The 22,767-nt window shown below is 43.6% G+C and overlaps 1 protein-coding gene across 18 annotated transcripts in view; it reads left to right on the top strand.

Annotated features, from left to right (window-relative positions):
- nrxn3b (neurexin 3b) overlaps nucleotides 1-20,508 on the top strand; it is a 389,076-nt gene extending 368,568 nt beyond the window's left edge. For 11 of the 18 annotated variants that reach the window (XM_031872805.1, XM_031872815.1, XM_031872812.1 and 8 more), the window contains 2 exons: nucleotides 7,290-7,368; nucleotides 17,623-20,508. In XM_031872805.1, coding sequence (XP_031728665.1) covers nucleotides 7,290-7,368; nucleotides 17,623-18,611 — 1,068 coding nt within the window. In that variant the 3' untranslated portion in view covers nucleotides 18,612-20,508. The other 7 variants (XR_004213678.1, XR_004213677.1, XR_004213676.1 and 4 more) reach the window with 3 other exon arrangements.
- Nucleotides 20,509-22,767: the final 2,259 nt, after the last annotated feature.

Here is a 22,767-nt window from a genome sequence, read left to right as displayed (position 1 = left end):
AGTGTGTGTGTGTGTGTGTGTGTGTGTGTGTGTGTGTGTGTGTGTGTGTGTGTGTGTGTGTGTGTGTGTATGTGTGTGTGTGTGTGTACACACGTATAAGTGTGAGTCTGTTTGTCACAGGGCTTCCCTGATGACCTTGTACACTGCAGCGGGTGGGGTTGGGGGGGGGTTGATTAAGGATCAGGGCCAAAGACCATTTCCTTTTCCATGGGAAGATGAATGACCCTGTTTGGAAGTGGCTGCTCTGGCCTCGGGGCAATTAGAGTTTGCTGTGAGCCAGCAAGCCTCGCTGCTCTGTGTACACAGGCAGGTCCTTGAGAAAAAGAGAAATACTCGGCACATAACCCATTCTGCTGAAGGCAACACACCGCGGTGATCTCCCCCCACATCCCAGCTGCCCCCCCGATCTCCTCACCCACCTCCTGAGCCCTCTTGTCATTTCTCCATACACCTGGAAAGACCTGGGGAAATGTGCTGACTACAGGAGCCCGCTAAGAGAGGCCCACCGAGAGTGCTCATTCCAAATATCAATATTTGATGTAGGAAATCATTTAGCGTGTGGCTTTGGCCCCACGAGTTGATTCAGGAGCTCATTCCGTTCTAATTCATCCACTACATTGAAGGAGAGGGTTAACAGCAGGGCGTCCAGCGTCTTTGCACTGCTTATGTTAGCTTGTTTTAATACGAAGATCAAACACCATCCTCAAACGTTTTATTAGAATAGCCACCGTGTGTTATTTTTAACACCCCCCTGCGCCCTTCATTCTGTGATAAAGCATCTTATCAGTCACAGGACGGGGAGCATGAGCAGAAAGAGTTGTGGCAGCCCATTGATAGGGATATGGCCTAGTGCCATTGATTATTCTTGTAATACAAGCCTCTCCCTTGTCGGCCTGTCAAAGCCCAGATCAGACATGATAACACGCACATCAGACAGCCGTCAATAGAAAGGCGAAGCTTCCGCCATCGAGATGACTATCTCATTTTGATACAAGGGCCGGTGGAGTGGAGGAATGGGGGCTAATGAGATAACGAGAAAGAGGAGATGGGAGGGGGAGTCATCCTTACCTCTGTGTAATGTCTTATACATGTCCAAGGTGACCAAGCGCCACCTCGGGGAAGAAGAAGTTGCTTTGAATTGCGTGTCTTTGATTTGCCCTTGCCTCAGCGTCGTCACTTTGATCTCTGAACATGCAGCCACATTGGATATCCATGGCAACCGACTGCCAGGATGAGGCGCTCGAGGAAAATTGATTTGTTTGGGGTTCATACCCATCAGTATATACAAACAAAAACATCAGCTTTAGCCAGTGGGCACCCTGGCATAGTAAAGAAAGCAATTGGGTTTGATATTGGGGTTGTGATGTCTAACTTCCCTCGTTTCTCAGTGTTTCTTTCAGCCTCTGGGCACAGAACCATGTGAAGGTCATTTGTTATGATAAGACCGTGGTGTGTTCAGGAGCAACGTCCCCCCCCCCCCCCCCCCATCCTGATATGACTCACTGTACTGTACATGTGTGCTTAGATTCCTCTCGCCTCTCCAAGTCACAGCACTGTTCAGGCTCATATTTCATGTCACGTTCGTAACTCGGGGGCCGTGGCTGCGTTTGAGCCTCGACACTGCTCTCACTGACCCAGGAGAAAACTATAGACAGTGGTCGAGTGCATCACGTCCTTCTGTTCCCCCTGCCGAGCACAAGCCGCTGCTTTGATGTGACCGATCGAATCACCGTCACGCTCAGCGGAATATTCCACCGCAGCCACAGCTGCAGATGCAGCAGCTGCTCCTGGTTTAGAAGAGTTTTACTCCAAGTTGAAACAGCCTCAGTTTGAATAGTATGACGACGGCCGCAAGCACACAATTAAATGGTGGTATATTTTAAGAACTACCCGGAGAAAAATAAGCTCACTATATGTCATTTCCTCACAAGTTGATAGTGTGTAATATCTTGTTAAATGTAACGGTGGAGTCTGCAGGGGTTCAGTCACAGCTATTATTCTGCACAGGTGTGAAGAGAAGGTGTGAGTTCACTCCTGCCGAGTCTATTAGATAGAAAGCCTCAGTAATTAAGCACACTGATGAAAATCATTTGGAACAATGAAAAAAATCATTTTTTCTGCTTTGAGTTTTCTAACTGGTGGATTGTGTTTTGCTTGATACTTTAAAAGTGTGAAGAGTTGGCTCGGCTTCGGCTGTATTGAATAGCGTATTTTAGGAAATCTGTCAGACAGGTTACATTTATCTGCTTGATGTAGCAGAGCCTGGCAACCTGCAGGGCAACGGCTGCTGCTACGAGTATGGCTAGAAGGGAGCAAGGCTAGATGTTGTTGTTTTTGGTCACTGACAGCTTATGAAGAGACACGCCCTGCTCACATGGCCAAATGTTACAAATATGTTGAAATTAAAGGGTAAGTTCACATTTTTTCATTTATATTGTGATGTAACACTCCCATGATGTATGTACATTGAAAAAACTATTGGTCTCTTTATGAGTTCCTACTGTCCAGACTGTCACTGTAGACGTCCCTTCGTAATGTTATTTCAATGAAGTGATGTGGAACCACACATCAGCCCTCTGTAAATGGATTTCAGCTTAAGCTAATAAAAGGCTTCAGCAGCCTAAGTAAGTCAAATGTTGTGGGTATCTTTCAAAGGTAAAGAAATGTCCTCTTTGTGTTTCCTTGCTGAGCGATAGTGACACAAAGAGGTAATTGTTTAACACAGGGCCTACACGGCCTGCATAGCAATGCAGCATGTTAACAGAGAGAAGCTTCAGTCCTCTGTCAGTGTCTACACAGGCTGCGTTCAGGTGAGCCATCACACAACCCCTGTATATGCAGAAGGAGGAAATAGACTTGAAGCATAGAAAAATGTGTAAATGCACGAGTGAAATGCGAGCTGTTGCGCAGCGTGTCGACGGCTAGATCGATTAAACAAAAAATGTATCCGTTTCTTCCGACATGCGTCAGACGGACGACTGTAACGCGGGTCTGAAACGTCTCCTGTGTAGACATGATGTAACTCAGACAGCCTCATGTGAGCTTCAGCTGCATTTTTGCAAAGAACAAGAACTGTGAGGACTGATTTTGTTCCCAAATCTTGGAATCATATTTGGAAAGGGATCTCATCAGGGCCAGTATGGACACGAGCAGCAATTACATCCAAAACCAGAAAAGTACTACGTAAAACATATTGCATCAGTGTGTGATGTTTGAGGTGAAATATCTGAAGCTGGCCTTTAAAAGTGCTACTACTCTACTACTCCTACTGCAGCCTAATATAAAATATATGATATGTGCTGAACAGGCACAGTGCTCTTTGTGTTTCATGGTAAATAAGTGTTGGGTTTGCAACCTTAAGGTTTATTGTTAATCAATCTTGCAGCCTCATTGTTCACTCTGAGGTCAGGCCTGACTGGTGATGTAGCATGCACTCCATTCAGTTGCTGAGGTAATTGCAGCTCCGCCTGTTAATGGTCTCTGCATTGCTCCAGAAGTCCTGATTAAACCCCAGAGAAGCTTAGTGGAGACAGAGACAGCCCGGCGTCTTTGGACATTCTCCATTTTGTTTGTCAGTGCCGTCAGTTGTGGAACTAAAAGCTGCGTATTTTGAGCCTTGTCTCCCAAGGAGGGTGGCTATCGCCATCGATCGCTGCTGTGATCCTTTTAGTTGATGTGCTGAAGTGGTCACAGGTGAATGGTGTTTTAATGAAGTCTGGCTATTGATTGGGCGGTGGTTTTTGGTGGGTTGGGAATTTCAGCGTCATTTGAAGGCAATCAGGATAATCAGGCATGATGCACATAGCCTGTGAGCTTTTTATGCACTGAAATCATTGTGTATTACACGCTTTTCTTCACACACAGGAAGTAGAAGGCATGTGCATGCATATTCAAGCTTCCCACACACACAACAAACCAGCCTGTAAATCCTGCCACCCAGACTCTTCAAAATGACGATGAGGACGTTTGTTGAGAATAATTACACCAAAAAAGAAATCACTTTGCTGCCAAAATATATCCCACTCTATGTTATGGAGATTTAGACAGAGAATTGGATTTCCCCAGCTGTGAAATCAGTTTTTGTTGTCCCGCTGGCCAAGTGCACCATTTAGCTATATCCTGCTGTAGGCGCCCACCGCTGCACACACATGCTACCTCTTCCACCCTGTGAGCTGCCTTTGCATTTACATCATCTAGCCTCATGCTATACGTTCTCCTCGACGTCTGGGCGACCGAGAGCAGACTGTGAGCTTCATGTCACTTCATTGGTTCTGCATCTGGCTAAATGTGGAAAAATGAGCCCTTCATCAGAAGCACTCCACTCTGAACTATTGTGACAGAGATACATCTTATGATCATGAGAATGAATCAGGCGCACATCTAGTGGATCTACAAATATCAAACATCGCACTTCAAACGCCCTCTTCAATTTCTACGAGTGGAATGAGAGTCTCCTCGATTAGAGGGCGTCTCACTCTGAGTCCTAGAGGATTTTCAATCAAATGCAAAGGGAACACATGGAATGGAGTGTGTCCTTCTATCATTTAGATTCAACCTTTACCATACATGAGCTGAGGCAGTCAGTCCTCTCTCTGAATAGATATAAAGATGAACTTCCTCGTGATTTTTTCATTGCCGAGCAGGGCTTGGCCTCCATAGGCCCTCAAGTGAAGAGATTATAAGGAGTTGCATGAGGCTTAGCTCGGGGTTAAAAGCTGTGCTATTTGACCCTCATTGCATTCATTAGCCTGCCACACACCTTCTATTGCAGAGTCATAGAAATGTCCGTCCGTGAAGGAATGTTGCGATGGAATTTCTTACACTGCTGGTTTCGTCTAAGCTGCAGAGGCGCCCCCAAAAAATTCCACTTTGATATCATCAATAAGAAATTCAATCCATTTAACACCAGTTCAAAGGAACACATCTGTAACAAGATGAAGGGGTGATGGAGCTCTCTTGATACAGCTGTAGTGGTAAAGGTTGGTAGCCACTGCCCTAATCATTCTTTTAATGGAATATAAAAATCCTGTATTTAGCCTGCAGTCTGACAGTTAATGCCAAACGTTGTCTCTCATTGTATTCCTCTCTGCTCACATCGCTGCATGGATACTGGGAGCATTTGGGGAGATTGATGTTCTGATGATCATATCCATTTTCCGAGGATTCTTTCTTCCTATGCCCCTCACCGCAGGGGGGAATACACTACAGTATACTTAAGATAAATGAATGCTAAGTTTTACAGACTGATGTGACAGGAGAAGAATCTCTACAACTTGAATATCTCATGATAGTATTTCATGGTTTATTCAACATGTTTTTATTTTCTTTATGCATGAGGAATGAGAGACATGACAAATGTATTGCAGTGCTCTAAAGAAGACGGAACAAGATGTCTTAATACCTCTCTCTGTGCACTCGCTGTAACCATGTGTTGCTATAGTCTGTACATCAATGTGCACTAATATAACTATGTTAGTTTAGCTTTCTCTAACCCTGATGGTGGGCATGGTAGCCCCTTCCATCAGTGGGTGTGAATGGGTGAATGATGACATGTAGTGTGAAAGCACTTTGAGTGGTCGAAAAGACAAGAAAAGCGCTGTACAAGTCCAGTCCATTTACCTTTACCATTGAAGTGCATGTAAACGGGATGTGATTCAATTCACATTTGACCCTTGTTAGACTGGACATGTAACGACTACTGGCCTAGTCAGGTTGCCATCGCAACAGTTACAAAAAATTGTCTCGGCCGCTTATTCAGGCATCACACTGACATGTAGAATTTACATAATGAAGTGCCTGTCTGCTAGTCTCAGAAGGGGCTTAACAGCAAAACGCATACATGAGGCTGTGGATGCACGGGCTTTGTTAGCAGGTGAATCTCTGTTCTTCCAAAATATTTATTCAATTATAATAAAGCAAAATATTGTCTCTGTGCTGCGATGCTGTCGGCATCTTCTGCAGAGAAATGCTGCATGAATGGACAAGAGGCAGTGTTTTCAGTTGATTCTGGGTTATGGTGAGATGGTCCCGGGCTGAAATTGCTGGAACAGACTTGCTGGAAGTGGCTCGGGTTTTTCATCTCTCTGTGTCCCTGCCTCCCACATCTGCCCGCTATCATAATAACAAGCAATAACCCTCTTTCAGCAATAACCAAGACTTTTACGCCTGTAATGTGGCTTCAATAAATAGTCATGTTTACCAAGGGGCCATATTTTACAGCAAATTTGTTTCCAGCCTCCCCTCTTGCTACGTTTTTTTTTTTTTTTTTTGCCTCCTCGTGCTGGAGTACAGTACATAATGTGGTGCATTATACATACCAGCACAAACATGCATTAGCACATTATCAAATGTACTGACAGAAAATAGCACAGTCCATCATGCATAATCACACCACGCATTAGGAATATGCTTTGAAAAATACACTCTCTCCCAGTGAGGTTTGGTAGACATGTTGAACATCAGTGTGTGTGTGTGTGTGTGTGTGTGTGCGTGTGTGTGTGTGTGTGTGTGTGTGTGTGTGTGTGTGTATGGTAGAGGCAGACAGCTTTCTCGGGGCACTGTTGGAAGCAGCAGCACAAGCACGGGGGTGCGTTTCATTAGTCTGTCAAGCTCAATGATATTTAGAGCCGCACACCCTCAGCCAGGACTGGAAAACTCAATCAGCTCTCTGATTTCATAACCCTGCTTGGTGACAGGGTTTATTTTATCGCCCCGCTGATTCATTCTAATAAACGCTGGCTGCCCAGCGCTCCACAGCTGAAATACAACCCCCGTCCCCCCCGTCCCCCCCGTCCCCGTCCTCCATGGGTTGACCCGAACGCAGGGAAGGGGGTGGGGATAAATCAGAATTGTGGGAACTGGAGGGTGCAGATAATCCATCGCTGGTCCAGGTGTCGCTAGCGAGACTGCCGCCCCACACCTCCCTCCTGCACCCTTTAGCACAAATCAGAAGCCGGGAAGTGTTGATCTGTGAGGGCTTGGTGGGGCCATTGATTGCGGATGACAGAGGAGGAGAGGGCCAATAAATAATCAGAGGCAGAGTGCGGAGGGTAAAGGAAAACAATTATCTGTGGAGGTGGAAAGCACATAAAGTGAAGAATGATAAACACTGTGAAATATGATTGACTCCAAGTGATATATGGAAGCCGAAGGACAGGCGGAGAGGTCTGTGTATGCAGAGATATCCCTGAATGGAATGGCTGTGTGCAAGTTGAGGACTCACTGTACCGCCCCAGGCCTAACCACGTTTCCCTGTGCACGTGTGTCAATGTGTCTCTCTCTCTCCGCAGACAACGGATGACATCGTTTCGTCGGCGGAGTGCTCCAGCGACGACGAGGACCTGGAAGAGTGCGACTCGGGACATGCAGGTGGGATGGGTGTGTCGAGTTGTGCTTGCTCTGAACCTGGTCTATTTCTCCTTATCTTTCTTTGATTTGCTACCGGGGAGCCTCTCCTCTTAGCATCATGTCCCATGGGAGCTCCAAGTGTAACTTCAAAAAAGCCCTCCGAAAAGTAGCCACTGTGAGAAATCTACACTAGTTTAAGGGGTTCTCAGTATATATCTAAAGTCTAAAGAACTCTTTGGAGATTGATGAAAGCAGTAAGAATTAAGTTCCTATATCCTTAGCATGCTCTCAGTAGGAAGCTAACTGTAAATGCATACATCTTATAGTCAGCTACTGCAGTCAAAGCTCACACCTTTCATCTCTAAAACAAGTTACACTTAGCTATGGGGCCACTGGATGCAGACATGACAAAGCGTTGATACTAATTTTGTTCTCTCAGCATTCGGTCGAGAGCAAAACTTTACTCAACAAAGTACGAAATTAGTATCAAGCCCCATGTCGCCCGCACTGATGCTTCAAAATGTATCTGTCCTGTACTCGTTGATTTCCTCTTGCTGTGCGTGTGTGTGCGTCTCTCTTGACAGAGGATACATTTTGAGATTCTTTCGAGAACAACGATGCTTTCAGCATAGATACTGTGATATGTAGCAGACTAACTGCAACAGAGCCTCTTCCTCCCTTCTCCTTCTTCTCCTCGTTTGTACCTCTGTTTCCTTCGTCGGAGGCTTGCCTTACCTGAAACATTCTAATAGAGAACAGATATCCTCGAATTTCTGTGCACATCGTCTCTCTTCTCTCCTCCCTTCACACACACACACACACACAGATACACACACATCACTTTGTGATTAAATCAAAGTGATAAGACATTCACTCAGTGGAGTTTCAAAAATACAATCACAGCTGGAAATATAACTGCAGATTTTAAATGAGTGGTTATTTTGAGGCAACTTGGGTTTGGACGTCTTTTGAACAAGAAACTGTCAGTCACACTCGGGCCCAGGGGCAGTTATATATTAGGCATATATCCTAATAGTACGGAGCGAACCAGGAGAGTGTTATCGAAGCTGGCTCAGTATGTAAAGAGTGTCTCCCCTTAAAACAGCTCAGGCTATTTGATTGCTTCACTGTCCTTCGAAACGCCATCCCAGCAGACTAATTGATGCCACGTTAATCTGCCTAATGTGGCTCATCTTGGCACCAAGCATGTGTCCACTTTTACTGCTAATAATAAGCCTGAATTGAAAGATTGCATTGCCCCTTTTACTTTGTTATCTCTGCTTGGAAAAAAGATAGTAAGTCATTTATTTATTTTTCTGGGAAATGAGGTCTTTCCGTGTACTTTAGTAGATATTCATTTCCTCCAATCATTGTATTTGAAGTCTTATCACGCTGTTATAGCGTTTGTTTCCTTCAAATTATGAGCACATTTACGTCCTTGCTCTTATGGCTTTTAATATGAAGAGAAAGTAATTTTCTCCAGGCAGTGCAGTATTTAGGTTCTTTATCTATAAGCATGGCTCGCTCTCTTTAATCAGAGATTATTGAAATTGAATGGACACATTTTTGCAGCTCATACTGCTATTTTCCCGTTCCCGACACTAATAAAACATCAAACCCAAGTATTCTCAAAAGTGGAAGCGCAGTGTAAGAAGTTTCTACTGAAGAGAACATGGTACCCTCCCCTCATACAGTGGCAACATATGTAGCCATACACACTCATACATACTGTACATTTCACCATGTTGACACAGAAATTCATATCCTCATTCCTTGCCCCGCTCCAGTCGTGTGAACAGCTGCATGACATGATGTTGGTTTGTTTTCTGTTGCATTTTGTTTCTTTTGTTTTCTCCTGTGATGCACATATGAACATCTCTCTTCTGTATCGATTTGGACCCAGCTGTTGGGTCGCCTTATATTTGAGCTTTTTATTTTTGTTTTGGCTTTACTTACGGGCCCAGCCGGGTTGATTGGGGTGATTTTATTTTCTCGTTTTGTTGTGGTTGTTTTTTTCTTTGGTGTCCTCCTCATCATTCGTCATCCATCCTCCAAGCAAGGATAAAGCCACTCCTCCCGTTTTTGCCTCATCTTGTGCCGCATGAACTTTTGGTGGTTGGAAAATTCAAAGTCCTGCTCCTCATCAAGTTTGTGTTTATGTTTTATGCCATACGGCTTCTAGAGAAACATCCTTCCCCCCCATTTTCGATACAATGTAGGGAAATGAACGGCAACAAAATCTTTTCTTGCCATCATCCTTTTTTTGGCCTTGTGCAGGCAACCCCATTCTGTCTCAAGAAAGTTGTGTGTGAAAGAATGACTCCCTGTCTCCCCTCCCGAGCGTTAACCCCCAACCCTCCCACCTCCATCCCGACTCACCCACCTTCTTTCTGCATATACATGTCTGTTTGAATGCAGATGGCATAAAAAGACTTTTATTGCCACAAAGTATATCTGTTTTTCTATTCTATCTGTTGCTCCAAGTAGAAGGCATTTGTGGCATGCACACTGTACTGGACTGTACCGCAGCTCTGTAGACGTATTTATAATCCTCTCCCCCCACTCCCCCCGCTTCTGCATGGATATGATTGGCATCCATTTTGTGTACTGCTTCTTCTCCACCCATAAGTCTCAGGCTAACCCCAGCTGGCTTCTACTACATGTCAGTGTATGTGTTCGGGGCTACAGCAGCGGCAGTCCTGCGCTGCCGCTGTAGCCCCGTGGCCGCTCCTCCCTCGGAGGCGTGTTGTGTTGGTGCTTGTGCCTGCTGTCTCTGTCAGTGCTCCGTCTGTGTCTGCCAAACAGCCTGTCTCTGTCTGCTGTACGTGGTCGTCTCGTGGTTGTGTTGTTTAATGAAACTGTTAAACCTTACCTTCTCCCTTTATCCCACGTGAGTTCCACAAGAGGGCAAATAAGGCGTGTGCAGTGAGATTCTGGACAATCCTCTGAATAAGGAGCTGAACACGTTGACATCGCTAGAAGTCCAGCTGACAATCAGAGTTTCACTATGTGCAGGAATTCACTAAGACGACCACTAATGGAAAACATGCAACGCTCAGTTCAGAGAACAGCGAATACCAGTTCAATTCATCATTCAATTTCACAGTGATTAACGGAGTTGCAGCTTGTCATTACCGTGTAATCTGAGCAATATTTCTGATTAATATTTAGTCATATTTTATTAATTGATGCAAATGAATTTCATAAAGTGCAAATGCTAAATGTTTGATTAGTATATTCAGTGCCTCAGACATAATATTACTGAGACCAGACAAAGATCACTTCAAGTTAGACTTGTACTACGACAAGCTAACAATGCACAGAATGACAGAGCAGACATTCAGACCTGTAGGAGCAGAAACAACACAATGTTGATACATTCATGCTGGCTTTGCTCTATTTACTCTTGTGATGCCGGTAAGCATTCCCAACTCGTCACAGAAGGACCTGGTTCAGGACCCCTTGGCCCCACTCATGTTTAGGCAACAGAACTACTTGGTTAGCTTCAGGAAAAGTTCATGGTTTGGGTTCAAATAAGTATGTTTGTTACATACATAAGTTAAGTGAGTTAACTTACTTTGTAACTTAAAATAAGTCAGGAGTGAATGCACACCCTGAGCAGATGCTCTGCCTGTCTAATACTGAAAGCCTGGTTCGTCTCATACAGATGTTAAAGGGTGCCTTGTGCGTCAGTATTTGCGTTGGTTTTTGACAACCTGGGAAAGAGAGCCAACAGTGAGTGTTTACATGGACATGAATAACCCGTTTATGAGGATTATCCCAGTTGTGTTCATATTTAGAATATATTGTTTACATAAGCTCAGAGAAATCAGGTTATTTATATCCCTATATTTTCTATATTTTCATAATAATAGTGGATGAAATGACTGACGTGTAATATGAAAGGAGTTACTCATATAGTGACAAGCCTTCAGCAGTGTGGAGCGTTTTAGCCTCTTTCAGCTCATTGTTTTGATGTTCGGGCCAGTAACATTAGTTTACTACGCTAACTATACTGTTAAACTACAGTCTGCTAAGACATTACACTTATTAACTTCTTGATAATATGTCAATGTTGCGCTGACTACAAATGGCCAAAACATCAGGTTTAAGGGTAGGGGTGATTGTCCTCATTGGTAAAGGAAACCAAAGATGTCTGTTAACCTGTAGATAGCTTTGTGCACACCAGCATCCCCTTGCTACTTGCTGCACTAAAAGAATGTTGCCACTGAGCATAGACATACCGGTGTGTTGTTCCCATCTGTTTAAACAAACAACACAGAAGACAGCCTCCCACAAATCTCTGCACACAGGGCAACTGTTGCCCTCTGTGACAGCCAGATAGATTGTAAAAAGATTGTGTATTTAATAAAAGGGCCCTAAATGGTCCAGCATGCACCATTACCCTATCAGCCTTTGATGAAGTGGAGCACAGATCAAACATATTTATAGATCTCTCCTCATCTCTTTGGCCTTAGTGGGTAAAGAGTCTGTGGATCAAATGAATGTTCGGCTAGAAGCATGGATGTGATGTTGGTGGATTTCTTCATTGCTGGAAGAGCCCCGACACGTGTAGGGGTACAGAATGAAGTATGATAGGGACGGATCACTGGGTTTCCTTGTGGCGTCAGCCATGGCTTCTGTCAAGCCCCATCAGGCTGGCTGTCACTTCAACACAGGCCCCAGATCAGTTTAAAGGTCATTCAGCTGACACATGTCCACCTACTGCGGAGGTGCAGCCTAACAGCTGTACAGCAAATCGAGCGGCTGACAGGGGCGAGTCGCCACGCCTGCTGGAGACGCCGATTTAATACGCCAGACTGCACCCATCCACATGATGACAGATTAAGAGCTACCTGCGTTGTGCCGCGGCTTCAGGAAGCCCCTCCTTCAGCCGGAGATAGTTCATGCATCAGTACAGGGTAGACCTCCCCGCTTGTAAACACAACGTCCATCAACTTTTAGGATGGAAATGAACTGTCCATCAGTGAGAAATCGGGAGGGGTGTGTACAGGTAAGATAAGTTAATGGCAGGGTAAAGTGCTCAGCTTCTTAAGGTACATGTTTCTAAGCTCAGCCAATGCACAGGGCACCAATATAATCCCTGGCATGTCCCGTTAAGTGTGTCCACACTGAGAATCTGTGTTTTGCTGGCTCTCTGGTAATCAGCTCTCTAACTGTGGAGGGTAGAAGTGAATGAATCTGCTACAGCAGGTGTCTGGGCACAATGTGCACAGCTACAATGAGATTTCAGGGCCCCAAACCACTGACTCGCCCACAATTTTACAGCGTTGAAATCCCATTGACTCAGTTCATCCATGGTTGGTGCTGGTGCACGGGCTTTCCGCTTTTATGGTGTAGCATCGTGAAATCCCTGACACACCGTCGGGATTCATCTCCATTCGGAAGCCTCAGCAAACGCTGGATGGACACGGGGATCAGGAGAGAGACGTGAGGGAAAGAGAGAGGGAGTAGTAGTGAAGGAAGAGAAGAGAAAGTGCTGCTCTAAGATTTCTGCATCTGTAGCCTCCAAGCTGCTGAGGTAGTCAATCAGCCATTTAGAAATAACTACATATACTTAATTCCTCTTCTAAAGCCAGCACAGGCATGCCGCAGTCCTTTTTTTATCACCAATGATGAAAAACAGAATCGGTGGAAAATTCAGTTTTGCTCACATTTTCATGGTTTAAAAAGATTGGATCGTTTTTTCCCGTTGATGAAAATGCTACCCAGTAGGCACCGGCGTAAAGAAACTCTTAATAATCTGAAGTCTTAACTTTATTTTGCTTAAAAAAGACAGAAAACAGAGGAATAGAGATTTGTTTGCCAGGGAGGCGGAGGCTTAGAATAAAACCCATCCATCTTGACGAGTGCGTTAGAAACCACATTGTTTGTCTGCTACAGAAATGTAGCGAGATGTGCAACGCTTGTGCAAGAGCTTACACAGGATTAAAGTGTTTACCAAAACATCAAGGTCCTCTGCACTGACTTGACTGGAGACCCTTGACTAGCAGCGGTTCTCCTCCCATCCAAGTGTTTTGTTTATACGGTGCAAAGCTAACAGTTGCCGAAAGCTGTTGACCAAGAACGGAGTGAAAGGATGCAAACAAGGCCGAGACGACGAGGGCAGAGTCTGATGAATAAATCCTCACATGAAATCACTTACTCTGCACTGGCATTGTTTATATACCATAAGTGGAATATTATAGCAGCTATACAATGTGATCGGTAACTGTTAGCTGAGGAGACACACTGCAGTCAAAACGCTATATCATGTCAGACAATAGTGCGTTCTGTGGAGCATGGTAGGAAGAGCAGGAAATGCACATTTAAGACGTCAGTGTTGATCACACAGAGTCGGTAAAGTGTGACGGACGCCATCTTTCCTCGATCACACGTAACTTGTGGACCTAGTTTTGCGTAATGAAGCAGGTTTCTGTAGCCGGCCTGCAGAGGATGAACCAAACCCGGATCTCTGAAGACAAATGGGCCTCTCACAAAGAGAGACGCCACCCTGAGCCCTCTTGTGGAACTCCTTGCCAACACTGTGTTTATCTGTCACACAGAGGCTGTTGGTTATGTGCATAACGCAAAGCATCCAAACACTTAATACAAATGAGCTCATTAATTATCTCTCTGCTTCCCCTCTTGATTAATTGGCAGTCTCATGGGCCTAAATGCCACATAATGCTGGCATCAGCCCTGACCACTGCTGATGAATGGCTCCTTTGCCTGAGAAAACACTCCACAGCCCTGGGTGGCAGTGACCTTTAACTGGCCTCTGACCCCATCTTAAGCCCCTTCCCCTACCTGTCCCATGGCTTGCTGTATTGTTATTGTATATTACTCTCCCTAAATGCAACTTACTTAAGCATGCATTAACCCAACTTCTTATAGTGGAACTCAAATCCAAAATAAAACCATGTCTTTCTCTGACGTACATCCAGATTGCACGCCCTGTCCTGTGTTTTAAGATACTAACAAGAGAAATGTAGTAGTAACTAATAATAGTCTTTATTATTAGTTATATGAAGGTGGTGACACTTTGCCTATAAACTGTCCCCCTCCTCTTTGTCTGCCTCAGTGTGTGCTTTCTGGTTGTTCATCTTTGATAGTGTGAGAAATTTAATGCCTTTCTGTCTTTCTTGCTTGCTACTCTGTTTTAATTATATTTGTTTTTTTTTGTACATATATGTTCAAACACATATATGTGTATCTATGTTTCTATTCTGAAAATGTTTAAATTTTAACTATCTGCTAATTTGCTAAGAATCAATATTGCCAATGTTTTGATGATTTCTTCCCGAATTAGAAAGAAGCTCTCTCTTTTCTCTATGAACGAACAACGACTTCACAAACAACAGGAGGTTTTTAAGACTGGCTGTCAAAAGCACGCAGCTGCATTTGGGATTTCAAATTCACGTCCTCATAGAGAAAAAAGAGAAGACACCTCTAAAGTAGACCCTCACCACTATCTGTGCAAAGTGTTCCAGAGTGTTTCTATGCTGATCTCTAATATCTTCCTGTTATCTGATAGCTATCTCCGAATGAAATTTGGATTTAATCAATGAATGACTCAATTAATTTTGTGCATGGCAAAATAAGTTGCAGCTTAGGGTTTGTAAAACTGTCAGTGTTGAGAGTGCTGTTCTCTTCTGTAGATGGGCATGTATATGCTCATTGTTTGTATATCCCCATCCCTTCCTTACAGCCAAAAGCTCTAATGCCGCCCGACCGCTTCGTGCCGCCTTTACATGGACATGGCAACTGATGTACACGTTCACCCCCATCTATGTCATTTCCTTCCTAGTATGTTCATAGGTCCCACCCCGTCTCACACTCCCTCCTCCCAAACCCTTTACGTAGAGATTCTAAGATATGTACAGTCATCCATTTGTTCATTAATGAAGTTTAAAAAAGAAAGAAAAGAGAGTCATCTAATCAGGCTGTAGATATTTATGGAGAGACTTATCTATCAAAGCAAGAATTATAGATATAAACTTTTCTTTTCATACAAAAATTAAATGACTATCAAAAGAACATAAAAAAGGTTATGCTGAACAGAATGGTGAGGAATATTTTTCATGTCATGATGTGTGGATGTATGTGTTGTTGCCTCCCTGTGCCATCCTGTCTAAAGAGATAAATATATACTAATTAATGAGAAACTGCTAAAAAGAAACTAACCTAACTTGTCCAGAGGCATTCTTACACAACTTTCTTTTGTAAACATTTTTTTCTTCCTGCCAAAATCATGCGGGCAATTTGTTGATGTAAGTTGACAAAAGTGATGGTATGCTTTCTTCCTTTGAAAACTGTTTTTCTTTTTCTTTCTCTTTTTGAAGGCTTTTATGATTTTCCGAGCTGACTTTGTTTTTACCTGTTTTTTCTACCTACTTATTACTAATCCCTCTGTGGATAACTCTATCTGTGGCTTTGCTTTGTGAATGTTTCTTTTACAATGTTTGCCCTAACTCTGAACTCTTTTTGCAATGCCTTAATTATTATTTTGGTTTCCTTCTTTTCTGTTGTGTTCTTTTCTTTATTGTTCCAAAAGGTTTGCATCTCTTTATAGTGCCCTGTTTGTGAGCCTTTGCAATGTACAAACAAGCCACTTTGGCAAGAGGATAAGCAGCTTCAATAGACATCTGAATGTTTCAAACCCTTTGTAGTCGTCGAACAACAGGTTTAGCAGTAAAGCATGCGGTATCAAGTGTTCCCAACTGGAGTTATTAGAATGAGTGCATGTTTAAACACACAGGTCTGTAAGTCTTATGAATAATCAGTTCCCATAGAGTGAAACTGCAATGTTATTCACGTTTAGAGGGAAACATATTTGTGATGTATCACAATTACCTTTCTAATCATAGTCCACCAAAGATGGAGGTTAACACGGGATTATCACCATGTCTGAGTCCTGTGTGAAACCAGAAGTCAATGTTGACTAATAATAATGAAATAACATGAGAAACCAGGATGTTTAAACCTAAGCAGGTAGTTTTCTAACAGTTTTGTTCTGCTTTGGTTCCATTCATAACATTAATCAGGTGTTTAAAAATACGTTACCCTCGATATGTAATTGAGAATGCAGTTGGTAGTATGGGAACGTATTTCTGTAGGAGACAGGGTTGGAATAATATAGTGATTTCACCCCAAAATGGAGAGCACAAGCTGTTACAAGCGAGATCCTCCCACCAAAAACCAGCAAACATTCAGGTGTGATTGAACTGCCCGGTGACTTTGTGCCATCGTGGTAACTGTAGGGCTCAAAAGGCAAGAGGCTAGGGCAGATAGGGGAGCCCACTTATGCTGTTCCCTTCAGTTCTTATGACTTGTGAGCGCTGACTGGCTGAGACAGTCTTCTCTTGTAGATCAGTGTGTGACCCTCTGATAGAACTAAAGTGCCCGTCAGGTTTTTAAGAGGCTCGAAGTGATGTTTTTTGGACTTTGGAGCACTTCCTGTCCAAAAACACTGCCGCTTCTCTTTTTAGTTCTCTGTCATTTCTCAGTTAGTATTTTCCTCCCGTGTGGGTCAACAGGCCCCTCCCTCAGCTGCTATATGAAACTCCTTACCAACACTTTCTCATTTCAGACTTAGTTATCCTGCTTTCAGGCCCACTGGCTTGCACTTGACTTGCAAACAAATGCATTTACCGTCTGCTTCTCTTTATACACACAGCACATCTTTTGGTGCTCAGTGTTTTGAACGGACTAAAAAGGATTTGCACTTGAAGATAAATGAAACAAGCCTCTTAAAAGACTGAACTAGTCATTTATGTGGAGTAATGTGCAGCAATATCGGAAACAACTAAATATTGGGCCACAATTTGTGTGGCATTACACATCAGTCACAGTTTTTCATACAGTAACTCGTGAATATTCATGCAGCACATAGAACATCTGATATCCATGACTGCAGTACATATGTAGTGCTGATAGAGCATTATCTGAAAACATGGAGGATACGGTGGAGTTAGGATGTGGAGTCAGTTTAATGTGGCTCACCCTGGTGCGTCCCTCAAAGCCTTTTGATGCAACGTAGACTTTATCTATGGCTGTTGTTTTCCTTTCAGTTTGGTCTTGTTTGGTTCTGAGTTTCATTGTTTTTGCACTGGTACAGTATTTTCCATTCTTTCTTTCCTTATTTTTCTTCAGTTCATTTCTTCCCTATGTTGAGCTTTGCTTTATACATTCTTTCGGTGTTTGGCTGCTTCTTGTTCAGCTGACTGAAGACCGCCCTCTGACTGCTGTCTGTTTCTCTCTTTCACTTTCCAGGAGGGGAGCTAGTCATCCCCGTGCTAGTCGAGGACCCCATAGACATCCCCTCTGTATCCACCCGTTCTCCCTTCATCCCCCTCCCCCCAACCCTCCGCCCTGTCCTCACCATTATTGAGACCACCAAAGAATCCTTGGCCATGGCCACTGAGGCGGGGGTACCTTGCTTGTCGGACCGAGGCGGCGATGATTGTGATGATGGTGATGGTGGTGATGATGGTGATGATGATGATGATGATGATGGCATGGTGATTTCGGGGTTTGGCTCTGGCGAAGCTTTCGACTCTAGCCTGCCCCCGACTGACGATGAAGATTTTTACACCACCTTCTCCCTGGTAACAGATAAGATCTTGACCACATCGGCCTATGAAGGCGGCTACAAAGCCCTCGCGCCCAAGTGGGAGGCCAAGGACTTGAGGCCTAGCAAAGCCTCTGAGGCAGGTAGGACTACACCCACCTCGCCTCTGCCTGACCTCCGGGGCACGGCGCCGGCGGCAGTCCCCTCGGACACGCCACCCAAGCTGCCCGCCGGGAAAATGAACAACCGCGAGGTAAAACCCCCGCAGCCGGACATAGTCCTGCTGCCCCTGCCCACGTCCTTCGATCTGGACGGCACCAAGCCACGGGGCCCCTTCATCACCTCGCCCATGCTGCGCACGGTGCCTGCCGCCTTGCCCACCGTGCCCGGCGTGGTGCGGCGGGTGCCCCCGGGGGCCTCAGAGGTGATCCGAGAATCCAGCAGTACCACGGGCATGGTGGTGGGCATTGTCTCAGCCGCCGCTCTCTGCATCCTCATCCTCCTCTATGCCATGTACAAGTATAGGAACAGGGACGAGGGTTCCTACCAGGTGGACGAGACACGCAACTACATCAGCAACTCAGCGCAAACCAATGGCGCTGTGGTGAAGGATAAAACGCCCAGCGGCAGCACCAAAGGCAGCGCTAGTAGCAAGAGACCGAAAGACAAGGACAAGGAATATTATGTATAGAAATCAAACATCATTTCCCAACACATAGAAAAATAAACTGGTTGGAACACAGTTATAAACATTTTGACAGTACCATATTGGCAGCTGTGATTTAAAAAGGATCTCAAGACTTAATGAGTCAATGAAACATTTACAAAAGAACTTTGGCTTATGGAAGCACACTTACTATTGTAAGCATTACAGAGAGACAATGCAGTACAACTTCACCGGGACTCAATGTGGATCTTTTTAAGGAGTCCCTGCTGGAGACATTTGGCAGTGTGAATAAGATCACTCTAACATCCACACGGCCCCAAGTGACTGTCAAGAGGTGTGTGACCCTTGGAGTTCTAACAACCTTGTCCATTGTAACCCTGTAAAATACGATCACTGTCATTTCGGCCGTTCTGAGCATGCATGTGAGGTGTATGTGACGTGGTGCTGGCATCTGTGTAAGTGAGGGACCTCAAGAAACCATGATTGTCGGGAAAGTTGGAAGTCAAAACATGATTCGCATCACAAACGGTTTCATTAAATGTAGCTTTCATGGATGCGATATGAGCTAAAGTAAATAAGTACTTACAGCTGTCTTTTTATTTCTACTTTCTGTTTGTTTTTTATTTATTCATTTAGTAAGTTATTTATTTATTGGATTTAGGTCCTTTTTTTGAAGGATGATGTCCAGTCAGGGTTGACTAGGCAGTCCTCAGTGACCGCTCAGCAGGATGTGATACAGTTATGTATCTCAATATTTCTCCCTCCCTCCCTCACGTCTCAGTTAAGGATCGGACTGCTATGCATGGCAACCAAATTCCAGATGGTGTTCAAGCGTGTAAGAGTGGATCCACCAGGCACAATGCACAATGCATTGTTATTTCTCTCAATTCTAAATCTCTGATTGGCATTTTTTTTGTCCACTTTTCAATCCACTTCCTGAGATGTTGTTGCAGAATGCATTATCATAACATGTGTCCAGCTGAGATTTAACTGTCGCAATCTTAAAAAAAGGAAAAGTCCAGACTGAAGACTTCCTCCAGTGTGAACAAGTGAGATTCTATCTGTTGTCACAGACAACTGTGTCAAAAACAGCAAATATGTTTACATATTTTCTTACATCATAGCCGTTGTGCTTTGCAGGTCAATATTGTACAGAAAATTCAAGTTTCTGTTCATTTAAAAAAAAAAATCATCTTCTTGTATAGACGGACCATTTGATTTGATTTTACTGCTTGAGCAACACGACAAAGAAATGATTTTTATTCCTTTGCCTGGAGATAAACAGTGATGTGCAGGAACATTTGTTTAGGCAGAGAGCAAATGTTGTTAGATTAGACGTCTAGTCTCTCTGGATGGTGTTCCTCTTCAGTCGCATGAATATTTCACCGGAAGCTGTCAATCAATTAGCAAACAACTCCCTCAGATCTTGTAGTCGGGATTCCTCCTTATTCTGAAATGAATTTCATCATGTTCTTTATTTTTTATTGGAAATTTTACAAAACAGAAGAAGAGAATAAAGACAGATTATGACGGATTCGGAGCGCTATAGCTAGCACCTTACTGACTTACAGGTGTTTTTATTTTTGTTTCCTTTCATCCTTTTTAAAAACTCGTCAATGTTCTCGTATGCTCAATTCGTCTTTTTGCGTTTGTTTTTTTCTGATTATTGTGTAGCTTAATTTCATGTCTCATTTTTATGACATTCTCTTCTAGCAATATCTTGTTTTTTATGTCATTATTTATTGCTGAAGTTATTTGTTCTCATTTTCATGCAAAATCAGTTGGCTTGTATGTTCACTTTGATTTTTTGTGTTGGTACTTGGCTTTTTCGACCAGTTAATTATTATTGTCTTATGCTCCTTTGACTCCAAACAATTCCCAGAAATAAAAAATGTTGTTCCCAAAATCTTTGGATGTTGGACTGCGGGTGGGCTGTCTCTCACTCATCCGTGTTGTGGTGTAAAGGTGGGAGGAGACGCAGCGGCGAGATCGAGATAGATAGCACCTACTCTGAACACAATTCACCCAACCACAATTTCTCATCCATTTGCTATCGCTTCAATGATTTCCTTTCACAGCAAAAAGTGCTGTCATTTCCATTCAAATGAAGTCCAGAGCAGAGCAGCGCAACACCATCATTTACCTACAGATCATTATGCAAATTCACACACTGTTCAGCGATGCAACAAGAGAAAAAAGGACGGATGGAGAAAACGGTTATTAGAGGTTCCAGAGTCTTCACAACAGCAGAGGAATGGATTTGGGTTCTTTAGAGTCAAGCCTTTATGAGAGTGCACAGCCAAATCAGATTCTCCACAACCACATGGCCGGGTTATGAGCTTCTCAATGGCTGCAGCACCTGCTTCCCCAGCTCGGTTTTACACTGTCCATATTTTGTGCAAATGGGCCTTCACAGAGCTGGTCATTACCTTGCAATAGCCCATTGATGTAGGATATCAGAGCGGCGTGTGTGAGCATATCTAGCTAGCACAATGACTACATATGAACTCATTCATTCTGCCAGAGGCAATGAGAGCAAGCAGGCCAGCAGGGATTTGGTCCATAGAGGGACTGTTCTGTTCATTCTGAGCCAGACCCACATTCAACATCAACAATCATTTTTTGGGGGGAGATTTGTTCTGTATAAGTCAACACAATAAAAAGTTAATGTGTAAGAAAACAACATTCATTTTAGCAAGCAATGATATTAAATCCATTGCTCATCCTACTGCAGTGCAGAGAGCAGTAAGTAATCAGTATGTGTATGTTAACACATTCTAACATGACGTGGAGGGGGCTGCTTGTAATGATGAACCTACCGAGAATGATCACCCTGCTGTTCCTCTCAGCTCTACAGAGCATCCCAGTGTCTTTCAGTTCATCTCAGCCACAGCACACACTGTAGCAGCGATGGGCTGACAGAACATTGTGCCCAGCTTGTGAACATAGTAGAGCCCCAAAGAGCAGGTTTCCAGGCAGGTTGTAAGGACTTTATTTCATACATTTTTAGGCAGATTATTGTACCCCAAAGAGCTGCATCTCCCTCCACTTTCAGGTGATTGGTTTGTAGATGAGTGTGCTTGTGACGTTGGCCTGTTGTTAGTTGGCATTACTACCAGCAGCATCTTTGTAAACTGCTGCCACAGTCTCCAGATGTCCAGGTGGTGTTTCTCTCTTGTATCCTCTTGGAAAATAATTGAAAAGTGTCAGAATTTCTGTGAGTTTTTCCAACTGACATTTGGCCTCCTCCCCCCATCTGCTACTGCAGCTTATTTTGTTTTGTTGCACTGACGATAGCCCACCACAACTACTTGTCATTGGTCATTCTTACAACTGAACCAAACCAAGGTTCAGTGTGATCCGCACAGAGACCACCTCTTTTCATCGGACCAGCTTTGGCTGTTTGGTCCACATCGGGGTCCTGGGGAGGTTTCATACAGGTTCTTTTCTGTTCGGATCGCTACTGAAAAGTTTCAAAGTCTGCAAGACACAACGTAGATGGGAAAGGGCCAATAGATAATAAACATATTCATATTTACAGTTAAATCTACATTGAATACTTTCATTTACAAGGTAATACATTTCATTTGTGCTTTAAAGGTGGTTTAACCACAGCCAGTAGCATTAATCCACTACAGTATGGCAGCTGCTGAGACTTGTCATTCAACAGAAATGTAACTGTTTTTGTTCTCCATCATTGAAATTTAGCTGCTGCCTCATTTGTTTGTGGAATAACTAACTATATCAAGATGTCACTTCATCATTTACGACATTTCTCATTTAGCGATAACAGCTGTTGAACAATCAGCATGTGAAGTTAGTTTAACTTCAGCCGAAGCTACTTTATCTGACTAGATAACCTGCAGCAGCGTTTTTGCTTTAGCGTTAGCTGTGTAGTTAGCAGAGTGCAGTTATTGTGTTTCTCCTCAGAGTTAAACTCTGTTTTGTTGTTGTTGCATATCTAATAAGCTGTTTCACAGCAATTATTTACTTACAATATTTTTAACTGGTAAAACAGATGTTAAAAAGTCAGATTCAGGTATTAAATCAGTTTTGATCAAATATTGAAATAGTTACTGATGTCAAGTCATTGAAGATGTTTTCCAGTTGTATGGCATGTCAATCTTGGTCTCTGGTTCATCTCTGAGCTGACTGGCCTTTTTGAAATCACTCAATATTT

Source organism: Anarrhichthys ocellatus, unplaced genomic scaffold (genome assembly GCF_004355925.1).
Source record: "Anarrhichthys ocellatus isolate YVR2014 unplaced genomic scaffold, GSC_Weel_1.0 scaffold66, whole genome shotgun sequence".
Classification (NCBI taxonomy): domain Eukaryota; kingdom Metazoa; phylum Chordata; class Actinopteri; order Perciformes; family Anarhichadidae; genus Anarrhichthys; species Anarrhichthys ocellatus.
Note: the sequence above shows the minus strand (reverse complement) of the source record. Positions and strands in the feature narration are given on the sequence as shown.